General features: G+C 45.6%; 1 protein-coding gene across 3 annotated transcripts in view; it reads left to right on the top strand.

Annotated features, from left to right (window-relative positions):
* LOC119188198 (uncharacterized) overlaps positions 1 to 20117 on the top strand; it is a 28637-nt gene extending 8520 nt beyond the window's left edge. For 2 of the 3 annotated variants that reach the window (XM_037436128.2, XM_037436125.2), the window contains exons 2-8: positions 547 to 640; positions 1993 to 2313; positions 3611 to 3767; positions 3931 to 3999; positions 4486 to 4821; positions 12268 to 12692; positions 19481 to 20117. In XM_037436128.2, coding sequence (XP_037292025.2) covers positions 587 to 640; positions 1993 to 2313; positions 3611 to 3767; positions 3931 to 3999; positions 4486 to 4821; positions 12268 to 12692; positions 19481 to 19525 — 1407 coding nt within the window. In that variant the 5' untranslated portion in view covers positions 547 to 586 and the 3' untranslated portion in view covers positions 19526 to 20117. The remainder of the gene's footprint in view (positions 1 to 546; positions 641 to 1992; positions 2314 to 3610; positions 3768 to 3930; positions 4000 to 4485; positions 4822 to 12267; positions 12693 to 19480) is intronic. The other variant, XM_037436127.2, reaches the window with a different exon arrangement.
* The last annotated feature ends 695 nt before the right edge of the window (positions 20118 to 20812 follow it).

Below are 20812 nucleotides of genomic sequence, written 5' to 3'. Positions count from 1 at the left end.
TGGAAGAATTTGTCTTAGAAGGCAAACACCGGTTGCCCATGGGCATCCAGAGGGGAGTGCTAAGGCGGGTGGGTGGCTTCCCTGGAATATGAATTTATACTTTCCTATGCAGTAGCAATACGTTACACAGCTTCATTAGTGCACTCATGTCGCAGCATTCTGTATTGCCAGTTCATTTCGCTTTGTACACTGCTCTTGTTGGTCATATAGAGTATCTAGGTGTGGTCAGGTTCTCGTATCCTTCAGATTACTTTCCATAGAATTGGATACATAACTAACTTCTTGTAGATTCTACTAGCTTATTCTTTCTCTTTTTGTTATATTGATTTAAGAACACGGGACCCCACTAAAAAAACGCACTAAAAAATATCTTATTGCATGGTTATGATGTGAAGAGTGTGACAGACTATTCTCATGCTTTCAATCACTTTATCTTGTTCTCTGCGCATGCCAAATGTATTTCCAAATGCCAAATGTATATTCATAGTATTTCCTATACCCTTCCAAGGTCTAATGTGGCCACGGTTACTTTCATGTCTTTTTCAGGCGAGGTTTAAACCCACCGCATCGAGTGAAATCCATCACCATGACAACATTCACACCTGAAGAAATAGAGCAGATAAAAAACAAAGGAAATGAGGTAAATGTGAACGATGTCATCAGGCATCTGGGGGAATAACATGCATATTTAAAATATTTTTGAGGTTGTTGTTACTTAATTCTCATGTGATGTACGGAAACTGTGTGCGATCGTTGTTACTGTCGTGTAATATGAAGGTTGCAGTTTTCCTCTTTTGTGTGCATGCATGAAAATTTCATACCAGGGCTGTCGAATTTATGGAAGCAGCTTAAACAGGATTATTCTTGCATTTGCAGCTATGGCGGCCACGAATTCATGCGAGTTCAGTGCAGTACAGTATTTGTATTATGATCTAAGCAGACATCTATTAACTGCATTTTTTTCAATACATTGTGTGTTCAACACACAAGTGCACAGTAACATCAGTGTCTTTGACAAGACTATTCTTCATTTATTTAGTTTTAACTGATCATTCACTATATCCACATTATATCAAGGTTTTACTGTATATGTTAATGCTTTCTTCAGAATGTTTTATTGCAAACTTCAAATCTCTTGCATAGGCTTTGAGCATGCCTTTTTCGAATTCCTGTTGTTATCATTAGTGGGTTCTTGGCTGCTCCAGTAGGTGCTGTTCGGAAAACATTGGTTATCGGTGATGCTGGCTACAATGCATTCTTGTGTGTTCATAAGCACCGTAGTTTCCACAACCTTACTGGTAATGACGCATCACGATGACATCTCATAAATGTAAAAGGACTCTAATGTGAGACAGCAAATTAATTTAGGCTTAAAAACTCTGCTCTGAAAATTATTTTGTCTACTTTCGCCATCATAGGTTAATAATGGATGAGAAATTAATATAACAAATCTCACTCAAATTTAAAATCATAGTCTCTGATAGTGACATCACAAATTTGAAAGGACTTTTTTGTATTTCAGCCATATAGGACATTTGGATTTTTTTCTGAAACTTTGTAAGATATGTCTCTGGCTCACTCGGAAAGCAATGCACTTGGTTTTTGCCAATTAAGAATGATGTATACCCTAGTTGACACTGCCAAGTTCTGTGATGTCACAGCGGCCGATGCAGAAATTTCAAGGTGGCACCACCACGTGCATTACTTTTCGCATGTTTTCTTGTTTACCGAGGATCTTCTCGCACCAAGCATGGCATATTTGGTATCATGAAATAGTAGCTTACTTGTACAAGAAAAATCCTTTTTATTTTTTAGTATCCCCTTAAGCACCATAGCTTCCACAGCTTCACTGGTAATGGGTTGTGATCAGTGATGACAAGATAATAGTAAGAGACTGGCAAGCCATCATAAGGGGCTCATACATTCAGTGGATGGTCCAGATTTTTTGAAGGGCAATTTCTTCTGCTCACACATGACCTAACGCGTGTGCAGTACTGCAAGTACGTGTGGCTGGGTCTGTATGACTCTCGCTGCCCTATGGAGCCGGACTCCAGGGACGAACAGCGGACGCGGGACATGATGATTCAAAAGTACGAGCGCAAGCGCTGGTATGTTGAGCCTGAGGTGGCCCTGCAGAGGATGCAAGCGGACCAGCAGCAGCAGGGCAGAGCACAGCAGCAGCCTCAACAACCAACACCGCCACCACCGACCAACCATGTGCCGCATTCCAACTCTGCTGTCATGCCTGATACAAAGCCCCTCTCAAGTCTGCTGGGAAAGAACAGCCTCCCTCTAGTCATTCATAAGTCCCAGGTGACCCTCAATACGCAGCTCACATGGCCAAATAATCAAGCACAACAAAAGCGCACACATACTTTTTAAAGGGACCCTGCAACACTTTTTGGACATGATCAGAAAATGCTACCAATCAGTTATCAATGCTCTAGTCAGCACCTGCACAGCATGTGGCTGGTAACTTGCAATGGAAGTTCAAAAGTTAGCTAGGCTCACTTTTCTCGTGGCAAGTGATGCCGTGTACTCAAATCAACTGCATCACATACCCAAAAAATGTGGCCATTGGCTGACTTCAATGTTGTAAAACTACATAGTTAATGCGGCTGCTGTAGCATGCCGTGACATGCCTGCGTCGCGGCCCGTTGCTGTTTGGGTTCACAATCACGGGCATATCGGGCATGTGGAGAGCGTTTGATTCTACTCGGGCTCTCAACGGCTGTCTGCATTGACGGCCGCGAAGCGGCGCGCCAGTTGTTGTGCTCGGAGTGTAAAATACATTGCCTGCGTGCATGCTCGCAGAAAGCAATAAAAAGTGCTCCCTTTAATTTCCACCTCTGCTGTGCAGCTTTCAACGCACTCGGTGGAATGAAAAGAGAGAGAAAGCTTTTGGAGCCTACAAAAAATCTGTGTAACTTCGCTTTTACAGGATCGTTTCAAAAATTTTCGTGGCAGGGGATTTGTCAGGCAATGAACTCCAATGGTAAGGTTATTTTGTGTATACACAGAAAAGTGTTGCAGGGCTTGCGATTTTCCTTTTTCTGAAAGTGTTTTTCCGATGTAGCTAGAGTACATGTGTAGGTTAGAAACTAAATGTAGGCAACAGAAATGCTGATTAGTAGCCTAAGACTGCAGGGAAAAAATTTGTCAAGATTTTGTTCATGTACATTTAAGGTTAGGCTCCTTGGGTTTTTTTTTTTTTGCTGTCTCTACAGTCATCTGCGTCTGTTGGTGAAGCCTACCATAATAACTTAAGTAAACTTGTGCAGCTTGTCAAAAGGCACGCTCTGGCAGTACACTTTTATATATTGTTTTATGAATTTAATAATATAATTATAGTTAGTTATATTGTTACTCAAGAGTGTTTATCTTTCCATGTGTAAATGTTGGATGTGGTGGAGGTTCCTCATATGCACTCTTATTTTTTTATATAGAGCGCTATATATCAGAAAATCAGTAGGCATACACAGAAACCCAAGCTGTGCTTTGATGTTGCTTTGAAAGCAAGAAGACTGAAGACGAACTTAATTTTGCTTATGTCAAAGTGCACCATGAAACTGTTGGAGCATTCTGTCTTACATTGCCGTTCGTTTCGCAGCCCACGACTCCTAGTTCTGCAACTTGGCCGACGCCCATTTCATCAGCCGTTGCCACGACGACAACCAGCCAACCCATGTTCAAGTCAAATGTCGACATTTTCGGCACTTTTAGCAGCGACCCATTCAACTCGGCCTCCGTCAACTCTACACCTACAGGTTAGCGTGTGGCTGCGTTCTTCCCAAAGTTTCCTTTCTTCGTAATTGTTCTAATGTGACTATTTTGAGTGTTTTCTCGTGTTGTCTGTGCATGCAACGGTTGGTCCACTTTCAAGACGTGTGTTGTGGTAACACTCCTCCTCCTTTTCACTGTGTCTCGTAGTTCCTGCGAAACCTGCAACATTTTCTGCAAATGGAAACTTTGCAAATTTTGACACAGTTTTCTCATCCGGTAAGCACTGCGTCGTTCTTCCTTCTTTGTGGGCGCTCATGGGTGTGCAGGCATGGAGTCAAAAGTGTAGTGAAGTGTTGTGCATGCAGTCTTTATTTTTTGCACTTCTTGCATAGGTGGTTTGAATCACCATGCAATTTCGCATGTTTCTCTTCTCTATTTTTGTGTGACTAAACGATTGCTGCCACCTTGCTTCTTGGGCTGTCTGAAAGCGGCAGATTTTTGTTCAGTTTAAGGTGTAATGACACAAAATTTTTAAAGTGAGATGACTAGTGACATAGATTTTCCTAAACACATATTCAGGCGGTCACGTACAGAAAAACAGTGGTGTTGTGCTGTCTTTTGTTTGTGGCGCTTTCCTTTTTATAAAATTTGAATGCATTAGCATCTTGCGGTTGGCTTTTCCTCTTTGAGGAACTCGGGTTTTTCTAATTATGAACGTTAGTATGCAACCTTGCACATCAACGAAACTTGTTATTTCTTCAGGAAACCAAGAGCAAGCACCTGTGGTGTCTCACACGGGAGTGACAAACAGTGTAAACAGCAACCACATCGGGGACACAAGCACTGGTGGTGGCTTTGTAGCCTCCTTCCCGCCAATGCCAAGTGCGCTAACTGCAGTGAGCACGCCATCTACTGTGACCCTGTCTGCAGCTGCCGGTGGAGGAGAGCCGCAGACCAAGGTTCCTCCGGCGGATCGATACGCAGCCCTGGCCGACTTGGACAACCTGTTCCACCAGGAGAGCCCGCAGCCGCAGCCACCTCTGCAGCCACCCCAGCCACCTGCTTATCCGCAGGCCTCGGCATTTGCAGTGCCTCAAGGTGTGTTTCACAATAGATAATGCATGAACCAGTGACAGTGTACTGGCACACATGATGCTGCTGTCTTGATATTTCCACACTCTTTTCTCAAGTTTTGTTGTCGCCTCATTAGATGTAAGAGTGCTGCCTTGCCCAAACCGCACCAATAGTCTAAGAATCACCAAGATAATCGTAGAACCTTCCTATGCGATTACACGCACAACAGGGACATTACAGACTGTGCTCGATCCTACGTACCTGCTAGTGATAACGCTGGAACGTTCGACGACACGTGTATAAATGCCAACGCAGATCGCGACTTGTCAGGTGATCGATGGCCAACGCTCTGTTCACTGCTATCAGTGTCAGTTTGTTGCTGCCATCTGACTTTCCATTTACTGGCCGCAAGTTTGGCGAAATAAATACAGTCCAGCCCACATATAATGGCCCCATTTAAAACAAACTTTCGCCTAAAACGAACAATATCCGATTGACCGTGAAAATATACATTGGTTCCATGGTGCGAAATCGCACTTACAGCGAACGTCTTCGAGCGCCGCTGATCGGGTACAGCGAACAGAGTCAGCGGTGTGCCGAATTCCCAGGAAACCACTTTCGACCACTGATCAGGCATCAACGATGTACCCATACATTCTTATTGTTGAATGCCGACCTTGCCTCCGCGCCCCTGTAGTTGCCGCTCTCTCCGACCCATGGAAAAATGAAAGCTGTTTCCATCCTCCATGCCCCGACTGCTTGTTGTTTCGCACCTCTTTGTCCTTTGTCCCCCCCTGCTACTCTGAGCACCCTGCATCGCCACTTCACTTCACTTCTCTCTCTCTTCTCCTTTAATCCCCTCACCCTTTCCCTCAGTGCAGGGTAGCAAACCGGACGTGCATCTGGTTGACCTCCCTGCCTTTCATTTCTTCCCTTCCTCCTCCTCCTGCATCGCCAGACGATGCCTGTGTTTTCACACTGCCACCGATATTTCGAAGACCGGTCGGCCATTTTCCCTGTTTTTGATCGCTGGTACTGTCATTAGCATTGCCAGCCTGGAGTGACCAGATCATTTGCCAACATCGTCAGCCGCCGACTGTATCCGATTGTCTGCGTCTAGTGCAGGCGTGTACGCTACCCCACCGACTTTGATAATTTGCAATTCATTTCGTCTTTAGGACTTGTTCTCGCTCACTTTGCACTCGGCTCAGCATGCCCTTTGCACACGTGCAGAAGCGTGAAATTGGCTGTTAACTTGCACATAACGAATCGCGAAATATCAAAGTTCGTGAGGCCACGCAGACCCGCCGGCACGACAAAATGATTTTTTGACCTTGGCCGCCGATTTTTTGAACACCGCCGGGCACATCGATCCAGGCGGCCGTGCTTTGACTTCTGCATGCGCAGGTACTCTTTCAAGGTTTTCTACGTGCGAGCTGCGTGTTTCGCGGACCTTTCAAGCAAGCTACCCAACCTGCCTCCTTCTCATGTGTTTTGGTTTTCAAGGTCACTCTACCGCCACATCCTCCCCTCTCTTTACTCTATCGCAACTCCTTGCCCTTCTCCTCTCACAAATCTGCACTCTTCTTTTGATACAACCCCTTCGCCAGTCTCCACCGCTCCGGGACGCCAGCTACGCTGGCTCGAATTAGTTTTGTTTTCTAACTAGAAACGGGCCCAGAGCTGTTCCACGCGTTCTGGCATGTGTGTCACGTGTGTGGGTCTTGCTTGCTCTTTGTGTTCGTGTGTGGTCAGGATGGCGGACGGGAGGACTTGCATGCTTTGTTCTGCCGCTCAACAAAAGTTAAAAAAAGTGACCGCTTGGCTTGAGCGTAATGCGTGCGTTAGGTGCCACGTTGTGGAGCACCTGCTCATAGTTGTTGACCACCTGGCAGCCAACTTGCCACTTCGGGGGTTTGGTATTCAGCTGTAGAGATGGTGAATATTTCATGGCAATGGTGACGGCTACATGCACGCGCAACTGTTTTCGCGAGGTCGGTGTCAGGCACGATGCCCAGCCTAAAGCTTCTGAACAGGATCACTCCAGCAGCGATTTGTGGCAGCGCGTCGTCTCCGACCTTGGAGAGGGAGTGGGACATCTGTTGCGATGCTTTAATTACGGCCGATGATGATGTCGACACTGCGGAACCGTGCACGAATTAGAGCACTGTGAATGAAGTACGTGGCGAGAGCGATTTGGAGGAATCTGATTGCGAGAACGACAAAACTTTAGGGCCAGTGCCTCATGCAGCTTATGCCACAGGCCTCTGCGAACTCATACTCTGTGTAGAAGGCCTGAATTCTTCAAATTTATTACATAATTTTATAAAAGCTTCAGCGTACACTATGGAAGTTTGGCACTCGGTATTGGTAATGCTGGGTATGTGTAGGAGACGGAGATGTGTTGTGATAGCATTGCCAACTTCTTGGATTACGAGACAATGGAGGTGGGAAGACTGAAGGGTGCTGTGACAATAGGAAACCAAGTCTATTATGTTGTGCAGAATGTAGAGAAACACAGATGACAAATAGAAACAATGGCTTATGTGGCATGCATCCAAATTCGTAACTACAGTCGAACACTGATACAGTGAAACCTCGTCAAAGCGTACCCGCTTAAACTCTAGTTTCGTTTTAAAAGTAGTAAAGTAAGGTCCCCGACTCGGTGACCATTGAACATAATGAATTTTGTATTCGCATAAACCGTACCAGCTTATCATGTATGTATTGGCTAATAAGTAGCTTTTCCAATTTTTGTTGCAAACTCGCTGCGGCATGTCGTCCCCCGCTGAACGTCCCAACAGAACAGCAAGCCTTGGAAATCGAAACATGCCTCGCTTGTTTGTGTTGATGATAATGGCGGCTGTGTTGGTGAAAGCCATCTCTTGGATTTTTCTGCAACAAGAAGCACTCGGTCGGCTAGGCTTCTGGTGCTGTCCACGCGATGGCGCTTTGCACCAACATGAAAACACGGTGTGCGCTTGCTTTGCTTTCTTTGTTCCTTTGGCGCCATGCACATGTGTTCTCTGGTTGTTCCATGCCGTACAGCTCTCTCGTCCTTTTTCACGTGTTGTGTATGTGTGCTTGTCCTGCTTCGTACTTGCATCATGCCAAAGCTGGGAAAAAGTATCAAGTGCTTAAAATGGAGGAGAAATTGGACATAATTCGTGCTATTAAAAGTGGCACGAGAAATCGGCGCTGGCATGTGAAAAGGACCTGCCGTTAACCGCGCTGTCTGGAATTTGGAATTCCAGAGGGAAGTTGCTAGGCAGTGCTGCTGCAACTGCTAAAAGGTGCCAGCTACGCGGTTCGGCGTTTTCGAATGTAAAAGAGGCGCTGGTAAAGTGGCTAAAAGCTGCACGGTCGTAAAATCTGTCAGTGGACTCCTGCTCGTGGGGAAGGCCCTAATTTTTGCCTTGGTATGCAGCAATGGCTGGCTGGCCATATTTAAGGCGAGGCACGGCATTACAACGAGGACTGTTTCAAGAGAAGGTGCTGCTGCTGACGTGGATGTCGCCGAGCAGTGTCAAAATGGTCAGCTGAAGAACATCTTGGAAGACTATGCACCTGATGACATCTTTAATAAAGATCAATCGGCGCTATTCTTTAAGCTGCTACCTGGCAACACGCTCGCATTCGAAGGCGAGACGTGCACCGGCAGCAAGCATGCAAAAGACAGAATATCAATGTTTAGCGTAAACGTGACTGGAACTGACAAAATTCTGCTTTTCATGATTGGAAAGTCGGCGAAGCCTAGATGTTTTAAAGGCGCCCGATTGCCATCAGGGGTCATCTATCGCAGCAACACCCAAGCATGGATGATGACAAAACTCTGAGGAGTGCACGTGCCTCATCGATCATCATTTTGCGACTAAGAACAAAATAGTTGTTATTATTTTAGACAACACTTTGGCACACGTTGCCCTGGACAACCTGACAGCTGTGAAGTTGGCGTTTCTGCCACCACACACAACAGCGATTGCCCAGCCCTTGGACCAAGCAGTAGGGTTGACAGGCGGGCTAGTTGGTACAAATTTATAATAAGATAATTCGAAGCGCAAACCAACGGGACACAAGAGACTGCAGCAAATGTGTTCTAGAATTGAATTACAAAGCAGAATGAAGGCAGGTCTTGTGAAGAAAGGTTGTGGTGTCAAGCATGTCAATTCCTTCACCAAATGTCGATCTAATGTCGTTTATTGTATCCCACTGTCTTGCGGCAGGTTATAAATTGGGCAGACTGGGCGCTGCTTGAATATTCGCCTGCGAGAACACTACAATGCGCTGAAATCAGCCCTGCGTTTACATTTGTCTGCCTATTGCAAAAAGTGTGGCTGCGTACTTGATTTTTCGCGCACATCTGTCTTATACAGCCATCATGACATAAAAACTAGAGAGATTGCGGAAGCCTTTTTTTTTTTTATTAAAAAGAGTATTGATAGTTGCGTTAGTTCACCGTCTATATCACCGTTAGATTGTGAAATGTCGTTTCTGGACGACACCTGATCAAGGCGGAACCTTCTCCCCAGTTGTTTCTCTTTCTCATTTTTCTGGTATACAATTTCTTCTCTGAATAAATTGAGTTTCAGTCTGCGCTTGTTTGTCTCTTCTCTTGTGTCCCGTTGGTTTGCGCATCCAATTATTCCATTATGACCTTGGACCAAGGCGTCATTCGAACTGTAAAACAGCTCTACAAGAAGAATCTGCTGCGCAGATTCCTTCTAGCCATTGAATGTGGCAAATTATTCTCCATCGACCTGATTGGTGCAATTCACCTGCTCGAATACCTGCTGAAGCAACGACAGTTCGAAATTGCTTCAAGCGTGCTGGCTTCAGTGTGTGTGCGGGCGACACAGATGATGCTAGTGACACCATCGACCAGACTTCGTACATCGTAGACGAAGCTTGCGAAACTCTGCTAGCTGAATTGCTGAAGCGGGAGGGCATTACAGAAGGTATTTTTTTCCCTGACTTCAGAGATGCAGACAGTGATGTGCAGACATCTCCGGACATGTCCGACGAAGCCATTATTGCCTCGGTTGTCGAAGTGTCGCCATATGATAGTGATGAGGCCAACATGGGAAGTGACAACACGGGTGATCCAGGTCCGACAGTGGCCGAAGCTGCGCATTGCGTCAGCGTTATGCGGGTATTTGCTGAAAAGAAGGGGCTGGGGCTGGCAGAAAAGCTGGCTCGCAGCGTGAGTTTGGGGCCGCTGTCGTTGCTGCTAGGCCGCCGCATCGTCAAATGAAGATTACAGACTTTGTCATGCGAAGTTAATAAATTACTGCACGTTTTTGTTCTTTCATCGCACTCCCTGAAGGTTTCTTTTTTTTTTTTTGACAGGTAAGTGGGCAACCGGACTAAATTATGACCTGACTCAGTTAAGCAGTACTACCGTTTAGTACGTACTTTTTCCGAGCTCTGGCAAACTACGGTTTAACGAGGTTTCACCGTATATCGAACTCGAAGGGGATCGGGAATTAGTTTGGTATATGAAAAATTCAATATAAAAAAATACAGGCCCTAAGAGCTTACCTGTAGCAGATGATCACCTACAATAAGTGCATTCAAGAATGACAACCGATTCCGCACACACGCCGCAACAGAATGATTTATTTCCATAAAAAAAATCGCTAACCTTGGCCTGATTCTTCGTTTTTGAAATGTTATCACAACATCACAATCTTATCACAACTCGCTCGTCGTCGTCTTCTCTGGTTTCAGCAAGTTTTGCCGTCTCGAAGCCTGCCTTGCGGAAACAATTAACTACTGTGTTTGTCTTCACGTCTCGCCAGGCTTTGAATACCTCTGAGGGAAAAAACTTAGCGAAGATTTCCGGCCACTCTTTCATCATCCACTGCTGGATGTCCTGGCTGCTGACAGCTTCGCTTTCGCCAGAAATGATTTTGCCAATGATGTTGTAACGCTGCTTAAAGTGAAGCCAGCCGCTATTGTCAGCGAAGTTGTTTCACCGAGTACAGCGGCAAACCATTTGGCCTTGGCAATCAGCATCAGGCCATCCATGGGAACGTTCTTCGCGCGCACTTCTAAAAACCAGGCATAGAGTGTCTTTTCTACATTGCCGTGGGCAATAGCCCGCACATGACAGGCTCCCGATGTTTGCTGCTCCGCCGGGGTTGCCTTGATATTTGCCTTGTTTTTCAACAAGGTACTCGGAGTGCTCGGTGGCACCCTGAAGTGGCCCGGCCCCCGACGATCGAACATTTCTCGCCCGCCTCAACATGCTCAACAGCTTTCAACTGCGTCGCAAAGTCAAGGGTCTTGCGCTTCTTGACACTGGCCATAGCTACACCAGAATTCGACAGTTCAAGGAGTCCGCAGCAGCTTTGAATACAACGCATGCAAAAGAGAAACACTGCATATGCGGTGGTATGCAACGTTATTATAATCTAGTAACATTGGTAGTACGTAGGCGACGCGATAGCTCCAGAGCAACAAAGCGCTCGCGAGGCAATGGCTACCTGCGCGGGCCACAGCAAGAGGCGCGAGCTGTGGTTGGCTGATAAAACCTTGCAAAACAGCAACAAAAATAAAAGAAAAGGCGAAAGGATGAGGACCTCGGCTCCTTCGTTCCTGCTCTCCGAGCTGACACGTACGTGGAGAAAGCATGAGAGAAAGAAAGAGAAATGGGGGGGAAAACGTTCTGCAAGTTGAAGACCGTGCACTTCGAGCCCTCTAGCCCTAAGCTTTTCCGAGCGTTTTGGGTTTTGGCGGAGGCGTGGTGCCGCGTGGAGGTCGCTGGGCGCTGCTGCGAGTGCCAAAAACGCGCCTTCTAACTCGCATTCAAAGATCGCGAGGTGAGGGGGGGGGAGCAAGGTCACGCAGCGTTCGATATATCCGAAGGCGGGTAAAAATGCCGTTCGATATAAACGTGCAAATTTCTATACTTTTACAAAGGAATTTCAAGGGGATACTTGCGAGTTTGATATACCCAAAAATTCGATATGTGTGGGTTCAATATAACCGCGTTCAACTGTACACGATTATTGTGCAATTCGCAACCACTGCGTCAGGCTGACCTGTGCTGGCATCGGCAGTCCACAGCACCGTGTGACTGCTTCCACCTATTTTTGAGGTGTGCAGTGATGCCCTCGTAAAGACACTGCACCACGAGGCAACACATTGTTTAATGCGTATTCTTAAATTATCAATGATGGATTCTTGCATTAACACTGTAGTTCAGCTGCTACGTTAAAAAACCCCAGGGGGTAGAATTTCCCGAGCCCTGCACTACGGCATCCCTCATAATGGTATTGTGGTTTTGGGACGGTAAACGTCAACTATTCTTGTTATTGAGAAAGGAAGACTGAAAGTTTGAGTCAATACCTTATCATATTTGAAAAAGCCTTGCCTGTAAGAAGTGTCATGGAAGGAATTGTGTGAATGCACAGATCAGAGGTTTCATTTCATGGGCTTGTCGTGACAATCTCATCCCGTTTCCTTCAGCGGCTGCCGCGACTCCCTCCAACCCATTTGCGGCGGCAGCTCCAGTGTGGAACATGGCAGCCCCCGCACAATCCGCCAGCACGTCATCAGCGTTCGCGACACCGAACCCCTTTGAGGCTGTGGCACCCACGGGAGGAGTCTTTGGCGGCCTGGACGGGATGGTCGGTGCTGGCAGTGTGGGCGCAGGCGCCTCAGTGTTTGGTGGTTCTCCCAATGGATATGCATCGGCTGGCACGCCCCCGGTGGTACAGCAGAAAGGCATTGGCTATGTGGGTTGGGGCAACAGTGGACTGGCTGCAGCACCTGCTGGCATTGTGGCACCGGCAGTAGGTCCTCCAGCATGGCCTGCCATGAACAAGGCGGCAGGACCCATGGCTGCAGATTGGTCTCAGGTCGGCTCGCCAGCAGCAGCCAACCCTTTTCTGGTGAGAGTCAAGGCTGTATAATGTGCTGTTTTAACTGGCTGAAATTAATTTTAAGACATACTAGAAACAACTATACCGTATTTACTCGATTCTACCGCGCCCTCGATTGTAACGCGCACCCGATTTCCACCGCGAAAAAAAAAAAAAAAAGTAAGACATTGATTGCAACGCGCACCCATTTTTCTCGCTGGCCCGCACGATCACACCACTCGAAAAAACGACTCCTTTCGGGAGCGTCTTCCATTTAAATATGAGGTACGGGCGAAGCTTGTGCCCATCTGACGTGTAACAGAACATTGCCGTCACTGTAGTTTTACCGTGGACCGATGTCAGCACGCGAACTTGCTTCGCCCCCTTCTCGACGGTTGTGGTGCCAGGCATGTCGAAGTAAAGAGGCGTCTGACCAGCATTCCCGATTTGCCCAAGCAGGTAGCCGTTGTTGCGCCGCAAGTTTAGGACGAACCTCTGAAAACTGTGAAGCTTTTCATCGTACTCCACTGCAAAACTTTTCGCATATGCATGTTCCCCTTCGGAGGGAAAAGCCTTTGCTCTTCATAAAGTTAGTTAGCCAGCACCTGCTCGCTTTAAACTGGCTCCGCATTAGACCTTTTTCCAAGACTAATTGCATAGCCCGCACTTGGAGCAGTTCTTTCGTCACGGGCCGCTGTGCCGCTCGCTGCTCAAGCACATACTCGCCGAGCAGTTCTTTATTTGCGGAAACCGACCTTGCTGTGGTTCACTGAAGCCTTTGCGTGAAGCTTTGCTGTCGACAATCTTCTGCTTTTGTTTCCGCCGGTCCCCCACGCGCGTTTCGGGAACTCCGAACGAACGCGATGCGGCCCGATTTCCGTCCGTTTCTGCACACGCGATGACTTTTCTTTTAAAAGCGGCATCGTGGTGCACTCGAGTTTTTGGAGTCGGCCCTTCCACGTCGTCGATGCTAATGCACTACTAGATGACGAACTCCTCAGCACACGTACGAAGTGCCGCACATGGGAAACACATAGGCAGAAATGGCCGACGCGCCGTGCCGACCTTTTTCCTTTCTCCGTGGTGCCGACGCACGTAGGGGGCGGCCATTTTGGATTTGCCGATGGCAATAGATTGACCGTAATTTTTTTTGTTCGTACTCTATTCTAACGCGCATGCGACTTACGAACTCGCTTAACCGGAAAAAAGGTGCGCGTTAGATTCGAGTAATTACGGTAGTTGAGCTCAACTTCTGAAGGCAGTAGCATGCCCACGTCAAATGCACAAGCCTGCATGAAAGAATGTGCCCCATTCACCAACTTCATGAACTTGGATGAGCTGCAGTTGTGTCATCAGAGAATGTAGCTGTCAACAAAAGGTCCTATGTTAAAAATGATACTAACAGAACATCTTGAACTAATTCTGGACCGAGTTTTTGTAGAGCCTAATGTACTGAACGACCTATAACAGTCTTATGACGTCAGGGAACTACAAACCTGAATGCATTGATATTGAAGATTGCAAAATGCCTTGGTATACTACTATTGTTAACTTTAAAAACAAAAGGTACTTGCCTGCAGCCTAATAGTTCGTCACGTCTGAATCACTCTCTCAAAGTGGGAATTCACAGAGCCTTGAAGGCATAAAACTAGGCTTGTGCACATAGTACATTTTTGGTTTGAAGTGAGCTCAAAGCGATTGGTAATTTGGCTGAATAATTTTGAATCAAATTTCAATAGTGTATATCACATATGAAGATAAATGGGCATATTTGTCACGATCCAACTAACTTGCTTGATACTTTTTTTTTTTTAAATTGATACAAAGCCTGTGCAAATGTCATTCTTTTTGGTTCACTGGGAGTGGAAACAACTTTGTATAACTGCAGGGTTCGACCTTCGGTAGAATGCTTGTTATAACCAGTAAAATAAGTTAAGTTTTAAAATTTACTATAATTGGCTCTTATAAGCCGGCAAAGCAAGCTTTTAAACTTAAAAAATAACGAATCAATGCGACGGTATTATTTTTGAAGTTGGGCTTCGCCGGATTACGTATTTCTCCTGGGTAGATGTTTTCACGGCCTAACACTTCGCGACTGCAGTGAAGTTACTTCTACAGGGATACACGCCGACTAATTCATATATATTTGTTCAGTTATAATACTCTGAAAGTTTCCAATGATTTAAATTCCAATCGAAGCAAATTTGAATAATATAATGTTTGTTTGAATATTCGCACAAGCCGACATAAAACCATATGCTAACTTAATATGCATGTAGATAGACAATTTAGCATACCATGTCATCATCATCATCATCAGCCTGACTACGTCCACTGCAGGACAAAGGCCTCTCCCATGTTCCGCCAGTTAGCCCGGTCCTGTGCTTGCTGCTGCCAATTTATACCCGCAAACTTCTTAATCTCGTCTGCCCACCTAACCTTCTGTCTCCCCCTAACCCGCTTCCCTTCTCTGAGAATCAAGTTTGTTACCCTTAATGACGAGCAGTTATCCTGTCTACGTGCTACATGCCCGGCCCATGTCCATTTCCTCTTCTTTATTTCAACTATGATATCCTTAACCCCCGTTTGTCCCCTAATCCACTCTGCTCTCTTCTTGTCTCTTAAGGTTACACCTATCATTTTTCTTTCCACTGCTCGCTGCGTCGTTCTCAATTTAAGCTGAACCCTCTTTGTAAGTCTCTAGGTTTCTGCTTTGTAGGTAAGTACTGACAAGATACAGCTGTTATATACCTTTCTCTTGAGGGATAGTGGCAATCTACCGGTCATAATTTGAGAGTGCTTGCCAAATGTGCTCCACCCCATTCTTATTCTTCTAGTTACTTCAATCTCGTGGTTCGGCTCCGCGGTTATTACCTGCCCTATAAGTGGCCATACTCTTTTACAACTTCAAGTGCATACCATGTACTCGCCCTCAGAAAGTCTTTGCTATGGCCTTGTCAAAAGCACTTGTGTCTGCTTGTTATTCATATCTCATTCATGCCTTCTTGAGGAACGTGCTTTTTGGATTGCTGGATGTTTCACACTGCTGCAGTAACGTAGTGGAAAGAGAGCCACTGGCAATAATCCTCTTAGAGATGAGGACGAGGGGGGTGGGGCACAGAACTAAAGGCATAGTGCGGTTCTCTTTTTATATGTCTAATGCACCTGTCACACGGTAGTATCAAATGCGCTTTTAGGAAGTGTTCTTCATTGCTAGTATCATTCGCATGCCGTCACGTGAGAACACTTGGTGACACTCGTTACGACGGAATGTCCAGCCTCGGTAGCGGTGGCTCGAGATACTGATATCATTGAATTTTCGCAACTGCACAACTTCGGTATAATGAATTTGAATATAACAAAATATTGATTATAACGAAGCAAATGAATAGTCTTGCAATAAATACGGTGTTAGGAATATACAGATGCAGCTTTGTTATGCAGTCAAACTCCCATTAATACGAAGTTCACGGCAACCACAAAAAAACTTTGAATTAAACGAACATGCAAAATGCATAAAAAACTGTACCTTTAATGCTTCAAACTTGACTGTTCTCTAAGAAAATAGTCTGCCATCTTCTCTTGCTAAACCCGGCTGCGGCTAGCAAGTTTCCTTAGCACTTCACATGTTGAAGTGCTTCGTCAGCATTTTCTTCTTCAATGAAACATAGAAATTGCAGCGCAGGAGCAAGACCCGCAGCAACATCGGCACTTCTCAGTGACGGTTCGTTTCTAGGTTGTCGTCCGCTCGCTGAACCATCTGCACAATTTTTCTGTCCCTCAGTGGACCGCATGTATCGACGTTGCTGACCACGGCAATAAATTTTTCAGAACAGACGTCTCTAAGATCGGCCTCATATCTGTTGTCGTCTAATTCACCTGTTTTCGCTTGATGAAATCCGAGAGCGAATTAGGTTTAAAGCTGTACCTTCGTGCTGTACCTTCATGCGATGTCTTGCTTAACGGTGCCTCCCTGGTCAACTTCTTTCGAAACTTTCGTCGCCAGGCCAGGCGTTCGGTACGGGCCGCGAGTTACCATCATCTAATATTGCCACCGCAATACTCAAAATAAGTTGTGGAAACATGTGCGAAATCAACCCGCTGTGCAGTAGCGGGCTAGTTGGTTTATCATAATTTGTTTGAACAGCACAACTGGGCGCCTACGTAGTGGAACATGCTAACACACACACAGTGCTGTGTGTGTGTTTGAACGTTTTCTGCCAGCGTTCAGTCGCGCTGTTCTACCTTTAACCAGACTTTAACCCAGCACGGGGCTGAAGCACTCGTCACATTGCAACAAAAGACCTAGTTGGCCGATGTGATCAATGCCATGGCCTGGCATTGACTTGACAAGATGGCTGCTTCATGAACCATGGTGCTGTAGGCAGTGGCGACAGTCACAACAGCGCGGTCCGACAGCTGTCGCGGCAGTCTTGGTACATGAAAAATTGCCAATTTTATTGAAAAAGTACAGTCGCTTCGAGGCTCGTCAATGAAAAACTTCTAATTAACCAAGATTATTGGCATTTAACTTTTAGTTATCGAGCTTTTTTTCTATAGGCGTGCATGCAAAATTGATGGGACCACCTGTTGACTTCTAATTAACCAAAATTTCCAATCGAAGGGGCCCTCCGACATCTTTGGGACAGCCTTATTTAGCACGGTAATGCACGTAGCAATAGTTACTGAGACGAATGCAACAAGAATTATGGAAATTGATGCAAGGAAAGTGAAGGTATAAGTCCTTAAAATTCAGTCGAACAGACAATGACGAGAAATGTTCTCTTTCGCATTTTACTAGTCTGCTGACTTCAAAAAGACCACTGCCAATCACAGCACGCGTCTCATAAAGACGTATTGCGAATGTCACCTCATGGTGGCTTTCACACAATAACTCGCTACTGCTTTGTTTGACAGCGTTGTTAGCATGCTTACTATGAACCACGTGCGTCGGGTAGCAGACGCTCCCACGGTCACACTGTTTTAAGATGTACACATTTGCTTTGGCCGGAATCACTTCTCGGCTTGCTTGCAAGACGCGTTTTAAGGCAACACTGGCGCCCACCGCCTGTGGCATTTTTGACTCTCTAAATACACAACATGCGTTTCCACCTTCAGTTGCTGGCGTATCAGGTAAGCCTCGTTCGCAGGCTAAGTGTTGTGTTCGTTCTGAAAATATGTCATGTATAAACAGGAATGATTTCTTTCTGACAAAGTTTTAAAAAAAGCGTGTTTGCTGTTTTTAGCATTCACTCATATGGCTTAGCTACCACCATATAAATATTGCATGCTATTTGTCGCATCAAGCCTATCGAAAGCAAACGGTCTTTGTCGTCACCTCACATGATGTGACGTCACTTCCTATAACAAAAACAGCTGATTTTCGTCACTGTAGTCTGAAATCAAAGTAGTTTGTCCTATGAGTTAAAATTCAAACAGCATTGATTTTCGCATTGGCAGTTGCGCAACAATATCGGCGAGTCCTACGGCACCAGAAGAACCGATGAAAAATGCATGCTCAAATACTGTCGCAGAGCCCCTCTAAGTGACTTCGAATTATCGGTAGTCGACTGTAAGTTTTGGTGTATTGTTTCCATTATTAGAAACATTCTTTTGCATTAAAACATCAGATACCACACACACACAAACACACGCACGCAAGAAGCCACAATTGCCAGAGACTTCCTCAGCACTTGGCGTGCGATGTCCACAGCCACAATGTTTGCATGTAAAGTTCATTTTAAGGGCTGCTGATAGCTGTCACACATTTTTGCTCAAGAAGCATGCCCTGAAGTAACAACTATCTGTTGTACTAGGTAAGTCCCTATTGCCATTACGATATTTTCCAAAGTAAGCTTGCCTTTCTCTTGTAGCAACGTGCTGCCATTCTGGGTGCGCAAATGCACTATCTCAAAACGACGCTGAATTCTCCAGTGTGACTGGTGTATAAAAATGTCATGAACCACCCCTCAGGCTTTGGGAGGAAGCACCCCCTGCAGATAGTGGACTCTGCTATGAACATCTCTGCCAAATCTTGCAGTCCTGTGTGGCAAGAACCCACCACGGTGGCCTAGTGGCTAAGGCACTCTGCTGCTGACCCGCAGGTCGTGACATCGAATTCATGTCACGGCGGCGGCATTCTTGACGAAGGCAAAAATGCTTGAGGCCCCGTGTGCTTAGATTTAGGTGCTTGCCAAGTAGTTGAAATTTTCGGAGCCCTCCACTACGTCGCCTCTCATAATCCTATGGTGGTTTTGGGATGGTAAACCCCAACAATTAATTATCAATGTGTGGCAAGAAGAGTTTTAAAGTGGAGTGCGAAGTTGTCTTTTTTTTTTCTGGTGCCATCCTCTAGCACAAAGGCCCGTGCTCACTTTTTTCATAGCTGCTGATGCTCGCTGTTTGAAGTCGAACAGCAGATACAGTAGCATGCTATTGGTCAATAGCCGATATAAATCAAGAGCAGCATTTGGATCAGGTGCATTGCTTGCCAGTGAGTGATTGCGTTCCATGGGAGTGAGTGATTGCTTTCCATCACGCGCACTTAGTCCTGACGTAATTTTTTTTCCCCGTTCCGGCCCTTCCAGCGTATTCAGAGGAAGTACCTAAAGGTCGTGGCAGATCCTTCCAACTCTATTAGTTCATGATGGATTTGACTAATATTTTGTGACAATCGATTCGTGAAGCAATAAACTCTGGCACTGTTGTTATTGATAATTACGTGCAAACGTGCTTCAAGAACCTTTTAGTGTTTGAGTTTGACATTGGGGCATTTTCCCTTACATTGACGTCACACATTTAATTTTATTTTTTTTCAGAGCGGTCCAATGCCGAGAGCCAACTCCAGCAACCCGTTCCTCTGATAGCAAGCCTCGTAAGCGCAACAACTGGAGGCACCCATCTACGAGTGGGATAACGACCAGGAACAACGTGCTAGTAGGAAAAAAGGGGGGGGGGGGGGAAGCGGCGCCGTTTTTTTTTTTAGTGCCCCATTTTGCCTAGGTTGCACGTGTAGCTGTGTATCTTTTTGCTGGACAAAGTGGACACGTTTTCATTAGCAAGTAACAGTTCGCCTTCTCCAGCTGCTGTATGCTTTTTTGTTCTTATTTTTTGAATTTTTTTAACTAAGTGCCACACAGCAACTTCTTCTAGTCTCTTAATTTTTTTTTGCCACTGAGAGGGAGGAGCACAGTCAGTGAGCGAAAGTTGGTAGTAAAAGGGAAGTAAAGAGAAAACGTCCAGGGCGTTCTTCATTTGCTTCCCTTTCTCTTGTGGGCATCGAACATTGGTGAGAAGCATTAGTTCTGTCTAACCCTATTTTGGTTTTCGCTGCTTTAATTTTGTGTTGTGTGTGTTTGTGTTTTGTCCGTTGCTCGTCTCACTCCCTCTCATTTCCTGGAACTTTATGTTGAAAGCCTTCTTTTTCTCTTTTGTGCACAGTAGATTTTTTTTTAACTAGGGGAAAAGAAGGGTAGATGAATCGGTGAGTAAGTTGAGCTGGTTGTGAATGGTAGCATTTTTTTTTTTGTCGTTCTCTTGTTTCTTTCTCGAAGCTTGTCCTTGTTCACAACCGTGCATAACCTCTAGAAGGCATAACATTACATGAGGTGAAATGGTTTCTCGACTATGCTTCCTGTGTGAGCCATACTATTTGCCAGATATAAAAAAAATTTGAGATAATCGAAAGAAATATTTGTGGGGCAAAATTTTAGGAACTTCAATATAGACGCTGAAGTCTTTTTCAGTTTTCGTACCATGTGTGATATTTCATACTGTATGCGGCATGTGTTGCTGTGAACAGCAAGCCGAGCCAAAGGGTCGTTGAGGAGTTTGCACATACAGAGATTAATGAACATGGAAGTGCAAAGTTTTGAGGGCATTCTCTGGCCCTAGCTTTGCTCTCCGTCAAGTGGGGGCATTACGCCGCGCACTTTGGACGTTCGGACACCTAGAGAGATGCAAATGGAATCCAGTGAACACCAGCTGTAGTAGCAGATGCCAGGCATGTTAAAAGCTGCTCAGAGCATCCAATTCCTTCATGTACATATTGGAGATCTGTTTTAAAAGATTCTGTATCATATCTGTTAAAGTATGGGAATCATGAGAATGCTTTATTGCAATTTTTTGTCTGCAATAAATAGCATAGCATG

Source organism: Rhipicephalus microplus, chromosome 1 (genome assembly GCF_043290135.1).
Source record: "Rhipicephalus microplus isolate Deutch F79 chromosome 1, USDA_Rmic, whole genome shotgun sequence".
Lineage (NCBI taxonomy): Eukaryota > Metazoa > Arthropoda > Arachnida > Ixodida > Ixodidae > Rhipicephalus > Rhipicephalus microplus.
The sequence above is the reverse complement of the archived record's forward strand: the minus strand, read 5'-3'. Positions and strand labels throughout refer to the sequence as shown.